General features: G+C 37.5%; 2 protein-coding genes across 7 annotated transcripts; one reads left to right on the top strand and one right to left on the bottom strand.

Moving 5' to 3' along the window:
• Nucleotides 1-4,291: 4,291 nt before the first annotated feature.
• On the bottom strand, nucleotides 4,292-13,374 carry LOC119067500 (catenin alpha). 4 transcript variants are annotated; one of them, XM_037170510.1, is made up of 13 exons: nucleotides 12,786-13,246; nucleotides 11,927-12,303; nucleotides 11,551-11,868; nucleotides 11,279-11,482; nucleotides 9,731-10,456; nucleotides 9,412-9,531; nucleotides 9,177-9,246; nucleotides 7,749-7,816; nucleotides 7,495-7,676; nucleotides 7,189-7,429; nucleotides 7,011-7,127; nucleotides 4,494-4,577; nucleotides 4,292-4,441 (listed from the first exon to the last, which is right to left on the bottom strand). In XM_037170510.1, the coding sequence occupies exons 1-13, from the start codon at nucleotides 12,937-12,939 to the stop codon at nucleotides 4,406-4,408; spliced, it is 2,697 nt and encodes an 898-aa protein (XP_037026405.1). In that variant the 5' UTR covers nucleotides 12,940-13,246; the 3' UTR covers nucleotides 4,292-4,405. The 4 variants fall into 4 exon arrangements, with proteins under 4 accessions (XP_037026405.1, XP_037026404.1, XP_037026402.1 ...); XM_037170509.1 differs by lacking the exon at nucleotides 9,177-9,246 and adding an exon at nucleotides 9,032-9,104; XM_037170507.1 differs by lacking the exon at nucleotides 9,177-9,246 and adding an exon at nucleotides 9,032-9,104 and having other exon boundaries at nucleotides 4,292-4,577; nucleotides 12,786-13,374.
• A 2,394-nt stretch (nucleotides 13,375-15,768) lies between these two features.
• LOC119067499 (serine/arginine repetitive matrix protein 1-like) lies at nucleotides 15,769-17,763 on the top strand. 3 transcript variants are annotated; one of them, XM_037170505.1, is made up of 4 exons: nucleotides 15,769-15,923; nucleotides 16,046-16,233; nucleotides 16,339-17,436; nucleotides 17,498-17,763. In XM_037170505.1, exons 1-4 carry the CDS (start codon nucleotides 15,918-15,920, stop codon nucleotides 17,691-17,693), a joined length of 1,488 nt encoding a protein of 495 aa, XP_037026400.1. In that variant the 5' UTR covers nucleotides 15,769-15,917; the 3' UTR covers nucleotides 17,694-17,763. The 3 variants fall into 3 exon arrangements, with proteins under 3 accessions (XP_037026400.1, XP_037026401.1, XP_037026399.1); XM_037170506.1 differs by having other exon boundaries at nucleotides 16,046-16,847; nucleotides 17,136-17,436; XM_037170504.1 differs by having other exon boundaries at nucleotides 16,046-17,436.
• Nucleotides 17,764-20,013: the final 2,250 nt, after the last annotated feature.

Raw genomic sequence — 20,013 nt, 5'->3', positions numbered from 1 at the left:
TTTAACGATCGTACAATTGTAACTGAGCCTTTTTCGTTAGATTTTTCTACTCAATTCCGCCAGTGTTGCGATTTGTTTCGATGGCTATCTTGATTACGGTTTCTTTGAGTGTTTCTGAGCCACAATTCTCAACATTCTCCTTGACCTACTTGACCTTCCATAACATCGTTATTGAGGTCAACCAAATTTTTCGTACGGGAAAAGGGTGATTTCAAAATGTTCGCTTCGTCAACAGACGGTTTTCTTGTGAATTTGTTAATCCGAGGCTTAGCCGATGTCAATAAACCCACCAAAACGAGACTTTTGAATTTTATCTCGAGTTATGTAATGGATTTTACATGCTGAGGGGTAGTTTCAAGTTACGCCATCTATTAAGCTGAGAAATTTTGAAATTTTTTCAGTCCAAAAAAGGTTTTGCAAATGAAACGAACATTTATTTCTTTACTAATCTAAATTTATTTAAAATCAAATTACATTTTTGTTTGTGGTGTGTTCTTCACGTTCCATTATCATCGTTGAATTCTCGATATTTACGTTTTTCACAGATTCTTCTTCACGGTGCATTGGCGTATTTTGTATTCCATAGGTCCAGAATTCGGTGGTGATGGCTTAATATTTATTCACAATATTCGTATTTTTTGTTTTGTTTTAAGAATAATTGACAACTTGTAAACTCAAGAGTGACAGAGGTATTTTGCAATGTCTTATAGTTTTGGTGTTTGTGTTGAATGATTACCAATCACTGATCGGTAGTGGAAAACTAACATACAGAAATTAAATAAAAAAAACTCAGGAACTTTACTTATTATGTGAGTGAGCCCTTTGCTGCACCCCGACTACATATTTTCTGAAGGTAATCTACCTAATGCATCATTTTCCCATGTTAGAGGCAACTCGGAAAATGATTATTGCAGCTAGATACTCAAAATTGAAAATGGAATTCAATTTTCAAATTGATTCAAAATATGATAATTCTTCAAATAATCTTGCCGATGAAGAGGCAATTCCACTGATTCTCACGTGTGTAAATCGTTCAAAGTACAATAAAATGAAGCAGTCAAGTCGAAAAACCCGTGCAGGTTACTATATACTGTTCTACTGTTGCTAATATCACGCGCCATTGTACTTACCGAAAATTGCGCATATTTGTGTGATCGACAGCAGGGAATTTTATTGGGAGAATAATTTACTTAAATTACTGAAAATTGGCGAAACTTTTTCGGTAAATTTTAGTAAATTCACCAAATTTTTAAAAGTACTTAAAAGAATGCTGTTGCTCATTTAGTGGGCTGTTAATGGTGTCTACAATTGCACTTACGAAATAAATTTTCAACAATTAAAGCCAACGATTTTTGTGAACCAATTTTGTGAGCTTCAACATGTTATCCTTGGACATCGTGCTATGAATGGACATTTTTTGTACATCAAAGTTGGGTAAGCCCACTTATGACAAACTGAGCTGCTTCGACTTGAATAATAGGTTTACCGTCTGAATGTAATTGTTCATATTTGGTGTATCATACAGTATGTATATGCAATTAGAACCAGACATAGCATCGAGAGATAAGAAAAGCGGTGAAGGCATTGAATTTGAAGAAACAATAACTCATTTCTACTCTGCCTAGTGTTCCTTACGTGACACTTTTATGTTGGGTAATTTTCAGATTATTTTTAATGAGTTGCGGGTAGAGGGAGTAGATCGTTGGACGTCTTTGTACGAGTCATTGATCAAATTCTTGGAGAATTGAGAATTTGATTTACTGAAAACAATGATAATTGTCGACATTTACCAAAAATTTTATGAATTTCCAAAAACGACCGAAAAAGATTTTCGACAAATTTCTGCAAATTTCGGTAAATTTTCGATAAGTTTCTGTAAACTTTCGCTAAGTTTGGTTAAATTCTCGCAATTTTCAGTAATTTAAAATCAAATCAAACTAAAATGATTGATTCTGAGGATTGTCAGTGTATCGTGATACGAAAACAAGTATAGACTAACATTATGAGCATTCGATTTTTTTTTTAAATTTGCAGTGTTTATTTAGCGTGAAAGCTCAAAGGCGTTGCATTGATCATTATATGTAAAAAAAAAAATCGAACTTTAATTTTGTGCTGCCACCAGATCGATTTTTTAAAATTTCGTAGTTTTCGGTCCTCGTCACATGTATGGTTTTTTTACGGTCGGCTCAGTGTACATAAAAAGTTGGGTCCATATGGTAATCCAATCTCCAGAATTCACAGATTATTTTACAAAAAAAGTCTAAAAAATATTTTTTGAGTTTGTGACTGATTGTCAAAGGTGATTTTGAGACTTTATTCTCGCAACAAATTTTGATGAAAGTGTGCAAAAATGTAAATTAAACGTTACATATGCTAAATGGACCGCGGTGAGTCAAATACAACAACTCTTTTGAATTCGGATGTCTAAATTTGATATTTATCTGACGAAAAGTTGTGATTTTGGTACATGGAATATTGGCGACGAAAGCGAAGTACCATAAATCAAAATTTTTTCTAAGCTAATTTACAAGATCAAATACATTAAAATTAGAAAATGGAACGAACCGTAACCACTGGCACTGGAACGTGTCAAAAGTACGTAAATTAGCTTAGAAACATTTAAAATTACAGCTTTAGTAATATCAGAAGCTGGTCCTGAGTGGATTTCCGGCTGATCCTTAAAAAAACTAAGACATTTTGTCAAAATCGCTACACTCAATTGCATAAGCTCGACAAAGCGGCTTCAACTAGCCGACGCACAAGCTCAATTACTCCGAATAAACCCTGCAAGTGTAATAATAACAGCTCAAATGCGCTCTATGTAAGTGTATACCTGTTTTCGCATCACGATTCACGATTCACTGAAAATCCTCAGATCGATCAGTTTAGTTTGGTTTGATTTGAAGTAAAAAAAAAAATCGTGATAATAGGGACCTGTTTGGAACGGGTAAAGTTTTGTGGCTAGTGGTTTTGCTATTGGGCCTCGCATGTTAATGTTGGCAAAGGACATATTTACCAACAAATCTGTCCAAAAGAAAGATTAAAAAAAACTCCAAATAAAACAAAAAATAAACTTCCGCACATCGTGAATTATTAGAAAAATTTATTTTTAAATAAATTATTCGATTTGGATAGCAAAACAAAAAAAGAGAAAAAGATTGTCACTTTTTTCCAGTGCGCGATAGTCATGCAGCTACATGTATGTATATTTTGCAAAATAATAAACTAAATTCTAAAGTTCAAAACATAAAATATAAAATGTGAATTCCGTATAAAAAATCGTGTTTATAATAATTAATAATAATATGTTTGATGTGTAGAAAAATATATGTAAAAAAAACGTTTAATTTGTATAAATCGGACGATCATTTTGGAATATTTTAATTCATTCACGTTCCCGATACTAAATATAACTTGAAAGGTGCAGCGTTTTGCTATACAGTTGAATTCACCGGCTGGTCCGGAAACAGTAGACAATCAAAACACTAGCTAACGAATATATACCGATGCAACATTGATACGTGGCTATATGCACACATTGATGATGTCAACGTTTACGAATGCAGCAAATTCACTGTAACATTTCTTTGGATCGTTTACTCGACAACAAGTATTTGTGTTACACGAGCAGCTGGTGAATTCAGCTGGAGACGAGCACTGCAATATCAATTTATTGAAAAGACTCGTGTATATTTTGTAGATATTGTGTCTGTTTGTTTCACCTTTTTGATGGATAAGTAAAAAAGATCAACTCTACGGAAAAAAGTTTGTCAAAGTTTGTGTAGAAAAAATTGTTCAAAAAGTTTAAGTTTAAGTTGGAAAATTTGGCAAGTTTTATCTTTTACAGGAACAATAAAAATTCCGTTTTTCTCGGTGAACAAAATAATTTTTTTTTGTTTTGTTTTATAGAGTCACATTATTCTGTCGCATAAATTAATTCACATGTTCAGCACGATAGGATTTTTTTTTTAAACAAACTTTTACCGGATCGTGTATTTGATACAACCTGTTTGAGGTTGAGACGACTACGTTGCTCCGGGAACGCAGACAATACTTGCGTTGCGAGCTACGATTATTATTATTCGAAACATGTCGATACTAAACATGTGAATTATACTAGAAAATTTCCTTACTCTCGTTGTAATCCCGCGTTAGTTCGTTTTTACTTAAGCATTCCGTTTTCCCTAAAAAAATTGACTTAAAAATATTTTCATTTTCTTGTTGTTGTTGGTGTTGTGTAGTTAAAAATCTATTTCACTTCTACACATCGTCTTACAATGCTAAATAAATACTTTTCTTTCATTTTTTTTTTCTTTCAATCCGAATTCTGTCGTCCCGCTATTACTTAATTTTATTTCATAAAATTTATTTTATTTTTTTTTTGCTTTTTAATTTACTATTAAATTTAGCGCTTAGACGTTATCGTTGACACTCTGAAATTCTGATAGGGCATGTATTGGATTTTGAATTTTCTTTTGTGAACCTTTTCGTACCTTGGCACGCACTTCTTCGGGTTTCTCTGGGCGTACGAGTGGCTTCTTTTCCGGTGCTTTCATTTTCCATACAACAATTGGAGACTGTATCGCATGAAGGTTAAAAAAGACATTTCGATTAAAAAACAAAAAACAAAATTGCAAGCAAAAAATGTCTTAAAAAAATTCATTTTCCATCAAATCTAAATGGATGAAAGGTTTAGAATTACGAAATTTTCGAGAAAATAAAATTGGCCAATTCAACGATATCGGGAAACACTAATAAATGGTTGACAGTACAATCGAATCTCAATTTTTAATTTTAATAGTGAAATCGTGAACAATCAACTGGTCATCCCAACCGGTTAAAAAAAATGTCAACCAGAAAATCATTTTTTTTTAAACAACTCTCCTACGAAAACGACTCTTCCGATAAAGGCGAATTCCTCGTTAATGAAGCGAGAACTCCATCGGTACGAAGCTCTTCAAAATTCCGGATGAGATGAATAGCCGATTGTTCAAAGAACTCGCGATTTCACTCTTAAATTCACAACTTCAGTGCGCCAAAAATGTATTACTTAGCGAAACAACATTTGCAACAACATGTACCATGGCACATAGAATACAATCACCAAATCTCAATTTTCCAATTTATCTCTTTTCGGTCTTTCAATAATATTCGCTAAGGTTATTGGCACCTGAGCCGCAAGCTGACAACTTCATTTAGCAAAGATCACGATTCGTCAAAGACAATGCCTATATTCGCGAAAATATTTTCAAGAATTTTCTAAAATTTTCGCGATTTTCTAAAATTGTCACAAAATTTTTTTTGCAAAAATTCACGAAAATTTGAGAAATTCGTGAAAGTTTGAGGAAATTCGTGAAAATATTTTCGGTCAAAAATACTGGTCAAAAATATATGGAAGAATGAGAGACATCACAACTCCGTGATCTTTCTTCATATTCATTTTTTCATAGATAAGTGACGACGATCTCTACAGGGCACCTCAAGTGCCAATAATAATGGCGAAACAGCCGAAAGTGATGAAACGAGTGAATGTGTAAAATTGAGATTTGGTTGTTGTACATAAGTGCATAGTGACATATTGTAACTGCGCTTAGCAATTGAGTGGAGAAATTTTGGGCAGACTAAATATGTAAGCTTCACAAAGGAAATAAAATGTTCAACAACATCAAAATTTGTAGAAAAAAGGCGTATGTACACTGGTAGTAGACAGATAATTAATGTATGAATAAGTCAGCGTTAGGCCAAAGAGTATCTCATAGGAATTGCCGATTCGAAGAAGTAACATTTCCTCACAAAAAGGAAAAATTTAAAAGAGAATGGAAGAAGATTATCCAAAAAAATTGTTGTTTTGCTTGGTCAATTTCGGTCAAGTCAAAGCAATACAACGTTTTGCCAAAGTGGACGAAGATGACTTGCCTATGGAGTTCATAAGATGGGCCTATTCTGATCTACAAGAGGCAATTCTAAACTTTTTGAATGTAATCTTATGGTAACATAGTGGGACTAGGTGATCTACACTGACAAAAAAAAATATTTGAAAATTCTACCTATGGCAGGTAGCTTTGTCTCTAGCTAATCGGCAATGGTTGCCACACTTGTATTTTTTGTATGAAAGACTACAACTATGGCAGGCATTTTAGATTACCTAGGGACAAAGCTTGTTATTAGGCTCCGGCCTGTTAGTTTGGTCGTTAAACTGAATAAAATAAAGTTACCTACAACAGGTAGATTTTCAAATATTTTTTGTCAGTGAAACATTACTCCGTTGGTCCCGATCAAGTCTACCAGGCAGAAGGAAGAAGTGTTTCATTTTCAAAGGCACCAAAGCCTATCAATCTCACTAAGCTAGCATCAGTGCAAATGTTTAGTGTATTGCCTAGTGTAATTGGTCCTAGGGTGCTAAGTAATTGAATGTCCTCTGTAATCAGTAATCGTACAAAAATAATGACCAAGTTCTTATATGAAGAACACATTAGCATTTGATAAAACAAAGACGATCATCACCATAGGGGATTTGTTTTCCAGCAGATTAATTTTGCTTTTTATGTGTTTTCGCATTTACGAATCCGAACAATAATGCGGACGAATTCTAACATTTTTGGGTGATTGAACGTAGAGTTTTCTAAGCAATGTATACTAAGTAATAGGCCGTGACTACGACTAAGCACGAAAATCGATGGAAAAATTCTTCTGCGAACGCATTTTAATACAACGAATGTTTAAAAATCTAGCGCTTGCTTCAATGGGTCTATGCGTCAAATACAAAATTACCAAACAAAATAAAGAAAAATATTGAAGGTGACACAAACATTGAATTCTCAGTACTTACGCAATTCTAGACAACAATCCGTTTCATTTCATTATTTCAATTTCAAGGTCAAATACTCAAATGGAAGTTTATTTTTAGCGGAAAAGAAAAACATTTCCAGGCGATTGAATGAAGCAAAAGTTTCATTTTTGAATTTCTTTTAAACGAAAAAGATACAAAAAGAAAGAAAAATTTGACTTACCGCAACGACTCCTTGTCGTGTGTATTTAGTGGAAGCCACATACGAATATTTGACAGTCAGTACAACCGCATTCATTAGATTCTTAGCCGCCTGGATCAATGACGTAGCACTATCCAACTGCAAACGAAACAACATTGAACGACGGTTCGTTTAAAATCAAAATCCAATGTCCACTCACCCCTGACACAATTAACTCGCCACTGATATTCTGCACGTCAGCCTTAACTTTGGATGTGATCTGAATTTGATGGCAATACAGAGCGATCCGTTGCAAGTAGGCCAACAGATCCTTTTTGGTGCTACTCTCCGGACACTGTTCGGCAATTTCCCGAGTTAATTTATCCAATTTCGTACCGGCTTCGGAAATCTTCTTAGCTGCATTTATAACGTCCATTGTCGTCTTTAACGGACCTCGGCCACTGTAAATTGCATTCGATTAGATCGCAGTCAAAGAAAGCTTCGGACAATGGTTCAAGGTTCTTACCGCGTGAAATCAGTCATTTCCATCATGATCATGCACATATGCTTGGCCAAAAATATAATGTCATTGCCGGTGTCATCCCATTTCGCCACTTCTGAATCGAATGTCATTTTCTCTTTGCGGAACAGTTCCACCTGTTGGGCAATCTTTTGTTTGTCCTCTTCGGTCATTTTACGCATAGCTTCCTGTAAATTGAATTAAATTTTGTCAAGAGATTTGATACGGTATGAGTTCGAAAATGTCAATCGAAAACGTACTCTGGCAGTTGTAATTCCACTTATGTCTGGATATTCGTCTACTGTTCCTTCTCCAGTATGTGCACTAGCTGTGAATGGAAGGGAAAAGAAAATGAAATCTTTTGATGAACAAAGCTATGATTCAGACTGTGATGACGTTTTTAGGAATTAATTTTATAATTTAAGCTTTATGGCAAACGATAACTCCTAAGCGTATATTTCGACATGCATGGCATCTGTTGAATTTACGAAAATTTACCGACCTATTTTTCGGTAAATTTCAGTAAAGCGGAAAAATTTCAGTGCGGTACATTTGCGTAAATATAGGTAAGTTTCGGCAATTTTCAGTAATTTCGGTATATGAAATCCCAAATAATGCCGTGTCGGCTTGAGCAGAGGCAGCAAATTTCAATTACTATCGGTGCTAGGACCTCAAATAAATGTTCTCACGAAGGACTTACCGAAATAAAACGCGGAACAGATCAACCTGAACCTGCTTTGACATGGAAGCTGATTTTGGATTTTAGGTAATACCTGAACCTGACCTGAAACCTCAATTTTGAAATCAGGTCAAACATGACCTGAAATCTGACAGGTTTTTCTAAGGAAACTTCAGGTCTACTCGAAAAATTTCCGAAAATCAGGTTCAGGTCAGGTCACGTATTTTATAAAAATCACCTGACCTGAACTTGAATTTTCAGGTCAGCCCCAATTATTGACCATTGGTCAATCTATTCCGAGCTTTAACAGAAACGAATTGTCAAAGATTCGTGAAATGGCGAATCACCCAATGAGCGAAACCAGTTGTAACGAAACGTAATAGTCGGATCTTTTGTGTCAATCCGCTCTACGTTTTTTGAGCTCTTTCAGTTAACATACATGATTCAGAATGAAAAATTGTGGAACAAATTACTTTTTCGAAAATTAACGTTTTCAGTTTACTTGTGGCAAATGAAGCCATATTTTCTGACACAAGGGCCTGGACAATAAACAAAAAGTTTACTCAGTTAAAAGGTCAACCATGACAAATATATTTAAAGATTGCAAACTTGTTGTGCTTGCTAAGCCTCAAAACAAAAAATCGAAAACGCCACACTGAATAGCTAATCAAAATTATTTTAAAGATTAGAAGTGTTGCTTCACTAAGAAACCACCTCTTTCCGTGCCCCGCTTTTTGGTTTCTTTTGCATGCTATCGTTCGTTCTAATCGTTGTTAGCTTTCAGCTCGACATTTATGTTCCTTAAACTAAGTTAGTGTCTTCCATCACCCCAAAAATAAAAAGAAAAAAGAAAAAAATCTTTACATCTACTGCGTGTTTCTAGTGTCATGTCTTCAACCGGTTCGAATTCAGTGTCAGTGTCCAAATCGTCTGAACTCTGCGACCACGAACACATAAAAAATGGAAAAAACAAAACACATAAGCAACGCGTACTCTTCATATCACTTACATTTGCTTCTAGTTTCCGTTGTATAATGTTCATCAAATTCAATGTCTTCCGGATCTAATTCTTCTTCATCCTTTTCGATAGCAATGGAAAATTGAATTCAAAATTTTTTTGTAATTAACTTGGTGAATGAATGAATGAAAATCAAAGGGAAAAAAAATCAAAGCCGATGATCACTCAACTAGACAACTTGTTATTCGATGAACAGTCAAATTTGGTCGAATACAGCTTCACTTACCCTGTTCATTAAGACGGCACGTCTAATTTCCCTTACACCATCGTAAACTAACCGCGACGCATCGATAAAGTCATTTTCGTCGACATCCTTGGGTGAGTTCGATTGTAACGCTTCCAACATCTTAAAAAAAAATCAATTTAATCAAGAGCCTCTTTGCTCCGATGAACAATGCAGAGGAACACTATGTCAGTGTCCAAATTGTCACATCACTGCGACTAATCACTTTCGTGAGTAACCGTAATTGAATAGACACGAGTCAGCCAGTCAAGTCATGCTGATTGGAAATTGATCAAAAACTAAATAAATCAAAATCAATTACTTGTACGGCAACATCGACACGTTGGGCAAATTTCGACATCACTTGATGGCGTAACACTTTAACTGCCTCCAGGACACGTTTCGTGTAAATGCACGGTTCAAAGTTGTCCATTTCAGCCTCAACAACATTACACACACGTGCCGAACGTCCTTGAATCGCCCTGGCCGTATTGCGCAAATCCTGTCCATCGCGCTCCTGCAACGCCATCACACATTTGTTTACATCTTCCAGAATGTGATTTTCCGACACGGCCAAGAAATCATCGATGGTCGTTATGTCATCCACGGCATCGGTCAGGATTCGAACTTGTGTCTCCCACGACAATCGATACTCTTCCATATTCTCCTGTGCCACCTTTGAATTGGGCCGGGCAGATAAGATCAATGCAGCATTGATCACCTGCGGACACAATGTTTCGATTTGTGCAGCAGCATAACGGACCATTTTCACACCGTCCTCGTTGTTCGACATGCTGCACACCAAATTGGCAACTTCGACCAATTTTTCCGCATGCTTGGTGAACACTTCAGCTCGTTCGCGCACTTTCTTTTCGTTACCATTTTTGGCGGCATCGATCAAATCGATCAATGGCGTTGTGGTTTCCAGGAATGAATCAGAAACGTGATCAACAACTGCTTTGCGTAATTGACGGCGAAGATCACGCGTTTTACGGCACATCTGTTCGATGGCTCGGTTGAGACCAGGGCTTTGGTCTTTTTGGCCCATCTAGAAATGAGAGTCAACAATTAATTGCACGGCCTCCATTTGTAGGGCAATTAGCTGATGCGATCAAACGGATTAGAATAGAATAGGGTGGATGGAGTTATTCCAGCACCGAAGCCTCCGATATGGACCTCTGCTGTGCGGGTTAGGAGGATGGAATGTTTTATTAATCAAACGTTTTTTGGCCATAGTAAACCGTTGAATCAAAGCTTAAAAAGTGGTCAACAGTTTCAAAATTCGTCAAAAACAAACACAAAAATCCAACGCTTGGAACATAAAATGTGGGGGAGGTATAAAGGGAGCACTTCCATATATATACAGTAGTGATCAGAACTGGAAAAGAGCCAAGTCTTCCAGCGTATTTTTGATTCTTCGGGCGATTACTAGCTATAAGAACGTAATTGGACGATCCATGAAAATAATGTCACACCAAAGGACCGGAACATTGTTCAATGTTCATTGGTGTGAAATTACTCCTGATATGATCGTCGACAACTACCGTCGTCGCTTGTTATACTCCAGTGCAATCACTCCTGATGGAACGTAAACGTATCGTCCCAGACAAAAATACACTGCCAGATAGCGCTTAGCATTATCGGAATTGTATGAAAGAGGATCAAACTGTACAAATGTGTCTAGCGTTAAAATTAACAGCGAAAAGGAGCCGATTCACAACACGGAATTAAAACGTTTACTTGACCATAGGAGTCTCTATTTACCATTCGTCGCGCTCGGGCTGCCATTAACTAAATATTCATAAGTTTTTGTTTGTCAAACAACGTAACTCCAAATTGCAACAAAATGTAAAATCGCTACGCTACTCACATTGGCCATGTATTCCGATAACAGATCTTGCAACGCCTGACGAACGGCATTACATTCGGCAACGATTCGTTCACGTCTTTCATCGCGTGTACAATCAGCGTCGGCCATCAATGCAGCTGCACTGATAATACTTTCCAAACGCTCTTCCAGCGATGGCCTGGATCGCACTTCATTGTACGCCAATGGGTCCATAATGACTCCGTCCTGCGAAATGCAAAATTCGTTTCGTTAACTAAAATGATGTTCCGAAGGCAGCTTGAATCTGAATTTACATCAAAATCGTCCAGGGCTGCTGCTAGCTCACCAGCACCAGTGTACATATCGGTCGGTTGTGATGATTTTCCTTGTGCTACATCACTGATTGTATTAACGGCTTCGCAAACTTGCTTCAAAACGAAATCCCGATTCACTTTAGCCAACTCCAATTCGGGATGACGTACATAGACCTTCGATGCTGTCAACAGCATGGTCGAATGTTTCTTCAAAACGGCACGAGCCGCTGCCAAATCGTCCCGTAATTGTGGATCTTTGAGCTCGTGCTGACGTTTAGCTGCTTGCTTAATCAGTTCGTTGGCATTTCGACCGAATTGCTGTGGAATACATCAGAAGGTTACCAATAAATCACTCCGCTCACAGAATACAACGAACCTTCATGTTGTTCAACAATTCATCCTGACTGGAAGCATTTTGCAATTTACTCAAATCATCTTCGACAACATGCAACGATTTCAACAGCAAATGAACATCAACCATGTCAGCCAGAATCAATAAACGTGTAACGGCTGATAGAAGCGATCTGGATGCTCGCACCATGTTGCCGCGTTTCAACGAACTGCAAGGATCTTCGGAAAATTCCCGAGCAGCACTACTCATTGCGTTTCCATGCTTTCGGACTTCGTCGACAGCTTCTAGCATTTCCTGTTTAATGTCCGGATTCTCATTGGCGATCTGTTCGCCTCGTTCGATGAAATTATCGGTCGCCTTCTCAACGGCTGCCACCAGTGCTGATGCTCGTTTCGATTTACCTGAGTGCAAAAGAGAATGATTGGGAGTTAAATAACTTGTAACATGTTGAGACATGACATGTGCTGTTATATATATCAAATCGGAGGGGAGGTGTAAACATTTAGCATGGAAAATTATTTTCTTGTGGTTCTGTGTGATGGTATGTAGACTTGGAGACATCTGATCGATAGTAAGGAGAAGACTTTGCATTCGGCTATGACTACTCTTGAGTCAATATTTGTAAAAGTTTCCTCTCGTGATGAACATAAATGTTTGAAAGTGTTCGGACGAAAATTAGATAAGTGATAAGTGGACTCTAGCTCCAGGCCTGTTGAATCTACACATTACACAATTCCATGCACGAAAATTGGGAATTACTGATTAGCCAATTGCAAACAGAAAAATAAAAAGTTCAAAAGATTCGCGACATGTAGATTGCGTTTTTGTACCGATATATTCGAAGATCAATAACAATGACATTTCAATCAACTTTACCACTTACCTTTCTTTTTCTTACTGGGACCTTTTGTGTTAACCAATGTTGTAACCTGTAAAACAAGTGGTTCCAGTGTTTTTTCCACCGACATTGTACGTATTTCCAAATTCTTTGGATCCCATTTCAGCGCAATCTGTCCAAAATCACCCAATGTTCCCATTATTTAAGCGGAAATGTTATGAATACACAGCAACAAAATGCACTTTTCAACCAACACAACTTCGGAAACAAAAATGTCGCAAACAGAACGATGGATATTTCTACACGGATTTTTTGCAATATAATTATTCAATGGGGAATGTGTTTAGATTTTCATACTACACTTTGCACGGCAAACGTTTCGAATGTTTTATTAGGTCGGTTTGTTTCACCTTGCACAATAATTTGTTTGAAAGACAAATACTGGTTACCACAATAATTCGATCTGGGTGTGATAGATTATACATCAATCGATTGACAAACAATGTCTTCTTAGAAGAGAGTGAAGTTGCTGGCAGTTGGCGATTGGGAGTGTTCACATTTTGACAGTGTAGAGATGAAAATGTTGTCGGCACCAATTTTTAAATTTGCTTTCAAAAACAGAATCTTTAAATCAATAAACGCCATTCGTTGTATACGACTGTATGCTCACACATCACTTTGGTCTATAATTTCTCAAATTAAATTTCGAATAAAATTTATTTCAAACTGTCATTTACGATAATTAAGATAGCAGTTCTCATACGAAATAATTATTTCTATCAACGCAATTCAGGCAAAAGTGTTTCTAGTTACAGCTGCCAAGTATAGTACTATTTTAAATGAAGTTTTCATTGTTGCTCGTAAAATAGTTATTTGATTAAGGATGAGACATAAAAAAAAAATTCAACCAGAGTTAATGCTTGATTACCACTTACCAAAAAAGTGCTGCATGTGATAGGAAAAATTGTTTTTCTTCAATTTTTGTTTTGTTTACTTGGCAGCTCTCTCTCTATCTCTCTCTCTCTCTCTCTCATGGAGTACAGAGTACTTTTTGTTATACTTACTTAATAGAGTGTTATGATGAAAGAGAAGCAAATACTTTGACAAGTACACCAAGGCAAGTTATAATAGATCGATGCAAAGAGAGGATTCGGGCAGTTCCGCTGTATTTTTAATTTTTGTCGCTGTACGGTATCGTTTAAATTTCTATTTAAAAGAATGACACACACACACATTGCATCGGTCTATTGGTCTTTGGTTTTCTCGCTCTGATCATAACGCTTTATACTCCACCAAGCCATCTCTCGAGTATATGATTTCAACAAAAGCAAAGTTCGCTTTTGTGAAAAAGAGAGGGAAAGCGAAAGAGAAATTACGTGGCATGCCATCTTAGTACGAGGATTTCACAATGCGTGGACGAAAAGAACGACGAAATTTTCGCAAGGCGCACAACTATCAGAGGATAGCCCTTTTGTTTACGATTTTCAACGAATTTCTGTGTTAAGGTGGCCTCAGAGTCGTCCGTTTTCATTCCGTTTTGCCTCTGTGTACGTGAGAGTTGACATATCAGACAATGTGCTTTTTCAAGGCAGCTCTCTAGCAATAAGAGGCGAATAAGATGGTACTGAACGTTAAAAAATGTGCGATCATGCCGACTACGCATAGGAGGAATAAGGTGATATTCCACTATGCAATTGGAGACGAGACGTTGGAAAGGGTGTCGAAGAAAAAAGACCTTGGAGTAATTATGGATGACAAATTATCATTCAAGGATCATGTTGATTTCATTACTCGTAAGTCTTATCAGATGATTGGTTTCATATTTCGATGTGGTCGATATTTCTCGAGTCAAAGTAGTATGAGGCTGTTTTATATACGTCCCTGGTTAGGAGTCGTTTGGAATACTGTTCTACGGTCTGGAATCCATTTTACGAGAACGCCAGTGATCAATTGGAAAGAGTTCAACGGAAATTCACCAGGATGTTCTATTTTAAATTTGGAATTGAAAGCCCGAGACCGCCATATCATGAACGCTTAAAACATATGAATCTACATTCGTTAGAAACTCGTCGTCTGGAATTGGATGAAATGATGTTGTTCAAACTGGTACATAATCATGTTGATTCGTCACTTCAATCAAATAAATTAAATCAGCAATCAAATAAATTATCATCAACCGTCAAGAAGTACCAGGCATAACCCGACTTTTTACCTTCCGCACATGGTCACGAATATTCAATTGAACTCCCCGATAAATCGTATTCAGCGTAATCACATGCAATTTTTTAAAGATTTAGATGTGCTTGGTTCGGGAATATCTGCATTTAAGAAGGCAATAAAAGAATCGTTTGATTGGTAATGACTGTACTGCTTGATTCGTTTTAATGATGTTCTGATGAATTTTTAGTTCTTATCTGATTTCTAATTTGTTTTACGATTGTAATTCTAAGATGCTGTATTGAATCTAGATATTATATTGATAAGTGACTGACTTGTTATTGGGCTCAGGCCTGTTAGTTTGGTCAATAAATGAATCGATCTCTATATTTGGCGCTGTCGAAACAGATTATAATATATGTCAAAAGTTTTTAAAAGGGTTAATAAAAGGAGCTTACGCCGATCACTGGTGCCGTTAGCGCTAAAATCTACTGAACTCTGCTATAATTTTCTCACAAAACTGAAGCGTTGTTTGTTCCAAATATACTTAAGATTATAATTGTAAACACGTTTGACTGGCTGAACGAAAACGATTTCATCCACAGACAGAGCTCGGTTTTCATACAAATATTGCTGAGGTTATGTCTCTATGATTGAAATTTGACAGTAATTTGACAATTCGTGTGGCCTTGGAACAGACCTATTCAGTTGAAATTTTCTTCTGAAATGCAGCCGCCATATTCTTTAACTTAACGGCCCCATTAAAAAAGTGGCGATCGGCGTAACATCATCATATACAACCTTTAGTAATTCAGCTTGATGAGCAAAACGTGTGTATGATCGAAATGTAGTGACTTTTTAGTCGACGCCTATGGAGTAACATTTTCTATTGTTCGGAATCGTTTTGTTTGACTAACAGTAAAGCCGAAATTTCACAACGCAAATTGTTAAGCTATTGACGTGACGCACAACTTATTTGATTCGACGACCTGCGTAAATTTGTCTAAATCGACTGGAATCATGAAGGTAAATTAATTGATTTATTTATTAAAAGGACCATCAAGCGAATACAGAAAAGATGTGAACTGAATGATTTTCTAGTTCCATATTTATCCTTACAAAATTTCAAATGATTTTTTTTTTTGCAGATATCGGAGGGGACGGTACATGTCCATTACAATTTTTATTCTCGATCCGGATTCTCTTTTCGAGAAAATGAATTACTTCCGGATCCATATCGTGGAGTGGACTTGCATCATATTCAACGACCACGCATTTTGCAGAATCGGCGAATGCTGCAAAATTGTCAGCGTATTCTTCAGAGTCCATATCGACAGTTAGGTCTTTATCAGTTAGAAAATACACTACAGCAAGAGCGTTTACTTCGTTGGGAAAACTCATCGCGCGAGAATCCATATAGACAAGAGATACCACATCAGAGAGAAACTCCACATCAGCAAGAAACTCCACTTCGACGAGAAAGTCCCAATCGACGAGATATTCCACATCGACGAGCAAGTCCACATCGACGAGCAAGTCCACATCGACGAGCAAGTCCACATCGACGAGCAAGTCCACATCGACGAGGAAGTCCACATCGACGAGCAAGTCCACATCGACAAGAAAGTCCACAACAGCGGGACCGTTTTTTTCGGCGACAAAGTCCACATTGTCAACGGAGTCCATATCGACAAGACTTTCTACAACAGCTTGAGACGCTACAACTATCTGAAACTTCAGAGCGACTAGAGAGTCCACACAGCCATTGGAACCCATTCGAACGTGAGTCGGTAAGCCCGCTAAGACATTATAGGACTGATCGCAGCCCATTCCAACGGAACTCTATCAGTCGTGAGCGTTCGCTAACTCCACTTATTCGGCTGAGTCCACAACGGAGTGATAATGAACGGGAGGGAAGTCTAAGCCGCCGACAATATACTCCGACTCGACAACAGTTCTTCCGACGTCACCTGAATCCATTCCGACGTAACTCTGTCAGTCATGAGCGTTCGCTAACTCCACTGATTCGGCGGAGTCCAGAACGGAGTGATAATGAACGGGAGGAGAGTCTAAGCCGCCGACAATATACTCCGACTCGACAAAAGTTTTTCCGACGTCATCTGAACCCATTCCGACGTAACTCTATCAGCCATGAGCGTGCGCTAACTCCCCGTGTTCGACGGAGCGATGGTGATCGAGAGCAGAGTATAAGCCGCCGACAACACACACCGACTCGAGAATTTCGTCGACAAAAGTACTTTCGAAGAAATCTGAACCCATTCCGACGTAACTCTATCAGTCATGAGCGTTCCGTAACTCCACGTATTCGACAAAGTCCGCAACGGAGCGATAACGAACGAGAGCTAAGCATAAGTCGCCGACTTGGCACTCCACCTCGCTGGTATTGTCGACAAACAAACGTTTCACGTCCACGCAACCGTCGATTGCTAATTCGTCGTCCACACAAGAGTCAACTTTTGGCTTACTCAAGCAGAATCAGAAAATTGAGAATACTACGCAGAAACGCATCCAAAGCACTGTAATTAACCAAAAATATGCGGACGATCATCAATCTATTGACAATTACATTTTCATTCAAGGTTCAAGAGTCTAAGCGGCGAAATCCAAGCACTGACAAAATTGTCGCGGGCAGTTCGGGGTTTACCGCTTAATCGGAAGAAATATAAGATGAAAACAGCAGTACGATGCCAGGAATCGGTGCAATATACCCCAGTCGTAGAATCAGCCGACGAAGCTTGTTTAGATGAGCCGGATGCATTTGAATTTCTGGATTAAATTGGAACGACAGGTTCATTCCATCAGAATTCAAAATAAATTCAATGAAACACGAGCGTTTCCAATGAAATATGTGTTTAATGTTCCACCGGGAGGGTATCGATCGACAAATGTTATTACTATAAGAGAAGCGATGCAATCTTCCCATTTAACTGCGATGGGTGTACCTCTAAAAATAGCCGAATTAGCGAGTCATTCAAGTTCTCAGCTACCTGCAGTTTGGATGCTGATGGTATCAGAGTAGGCATTCACAACAGGACTCATGCTTTCTTTGGTGTTACTTACAACACACAGCACATGCAGTGCAGGTGTACACGCATTATGTATTAAAATAGCTTCTATCTTTTACTATTTTTTTCGAAATGGATCTGAATGGATGTCAGTGAGGCTATGTTAAGGTGTCCTTCGCATTTTCCTCGCAAAGTAAGTAATTTTAAGATTTTTGATTCGGTTGAAGTTCTGATGTCCGATAGAAGCTTCAACAAAATGATATAAAACTTTGTGACTTGAAGAAATTAAAGACAAAGGAAAAGGCTATTTGGCACATCCTTCCAATTGCTTAGATTGAAAGTGAAAATATAACACGGTGAGCTTTAAAAAATTTTTATTCGACCTCTCGTGCACATGGGATATTTTTATGGGAATGTGCTCAGGGGCCTCCCAGGATGACGAAATGACTATTCCCAAAATATTTCGATGGGAAAATTTTTAATTAGATCGATTTTTCGTTTTTTTGGGACCTGCGGGAAGCTTCGAAGACTGTTTGGACCTTACTGGTGACTCGTTTGAACACAAAAATATAGTTGCTGTTTAGCCTGAGATCACATGCAATTTTTTAAAGATTTAGATGTGCTTGGTTCGGGAATATCTGCATTTAAGAAGGCAATAAAAGAATCGTTTGATTGGTAATGACTGTACTGCTTGATTCGTTTGAAGTTGAGGCATCTCGTTGAATGACTATGCCTCATACAAGATGTTTGTTGGTAGTCATGAATGTCATGATTGGTATCGCTGTAAAGCTTACATCTCAGGCTAAACAGCAACTATATTCAAACGAGTCACCAGTAAGGTCCAAACAGTCTTCGAAGCTTCCCGCAGGTCCCAAAAAAACGAAAAATCGATCTAATTAAAAAATTTCCCATCGAAATATTTTGGGAATAGTCATTTCGTCATCCTGGGAGGCCCCTGAGCACATTCCCATAAAAATATCCCATGTGCACGAGAGGTCGAATAAAAAATTTTTAAAGCTCACCGTGATAACTGAACTGACTCCTCAAGTGTGACATTTCGTCATACGACTCACGGAAATTTTATGACTGTGAATTGATGAATTTTTAAACCGGTTGAGCAAAACAGAACGTCTTTAGTAAAGTTGGCCGCAACGCACTTCAATCATAAGTGGTACTAACTCTAAATAGGGTACTGAAACTTGACAGTGCTCCATTTGGCAGCTGACATTAATAGCACTTTTGCTTGAAGTGTGTTGCCCTAAGGAATCCGATACTGAAGACTGATTTTGAGATCACATTTTGCGTGTCTCATGGCATATTTCTAGGCACTTTGTTAATTTGCTTTGAGTAGACGTTCTACTCAACCTATGTATAATGTAAAACTTTCAGTAAAAACGTAAGTAAAGTTTTTAGCGAAATTGTTGAGAGACTAAATGATCTGTTAAAAGACACTGATTAAGAGAAAACCGATTCTTTCTGAGAACTTAAAATTATTGTACATCAATTATGACTTTTCGGATAGCTAAGATTCCAATGTATGACAGCAAAGTACTTCCGAGTTATCAAAACCCGTTGTTTCAATTACGGAGAAGTGTAAAAATTTGAAGTTTCCACATCACATCATCTGAAAACGAACAGTACTTCAAAAAATAAATACATTCAATCGGTCTTACAAAATTTTTCTTTTCATGAAATTTCATACACCCCTATGAAAACGTTTTGTTCAGTGCCGCCTTTTCCATATGGGCCAAATGGGCAAATGCCCGTGGCGCCCGGAGTGGAGCAGAAGAAAATGGCGCCCAAGGTCCTTAAAAAAATGTAGCTTTACTAAATTGGCGCCTATTTTTCCAATTGCCCTATGGCGCCTAAAAGCTAAAAGCGGCACTGGTGACGATCTATTTTACAAAACGGAATCAACGACATCGATGGATGACTGTTTTTCGATATGGTTTTTCATTGGAACAGTGGAAAATTGTATGCTACTTCACTGCTTGTGAACTAAATTCAACCCTATCTCAAAACACCATAGCGTGAAAATTTAATTTTTTTGCTTTAATAAATCTGTGACGATAAAAAAAGTTCAGTGAGTA

The sequence above is a fragment of the Bradysia coprophila genome (genome assembly GCF_014529535.1).
Source record: "Bradysia coprophila strain Holo2 chromosome X unlocalized genomic scaffold, BU_Bcop_v1 contig_12, whole genome shotgun sequence".
In the NCBI taxonomy this organism is placed as follows: Eukaryota; Metazoa; Arthropoda; class Insecta; order Diptera; family Sciaridae; genus Bradysia; species Bradysia coprophila.
Note: the sequence above shows the minus strand (reverse complement) of the source record. Positions and strands in the feature narration are given on the sequence as shown.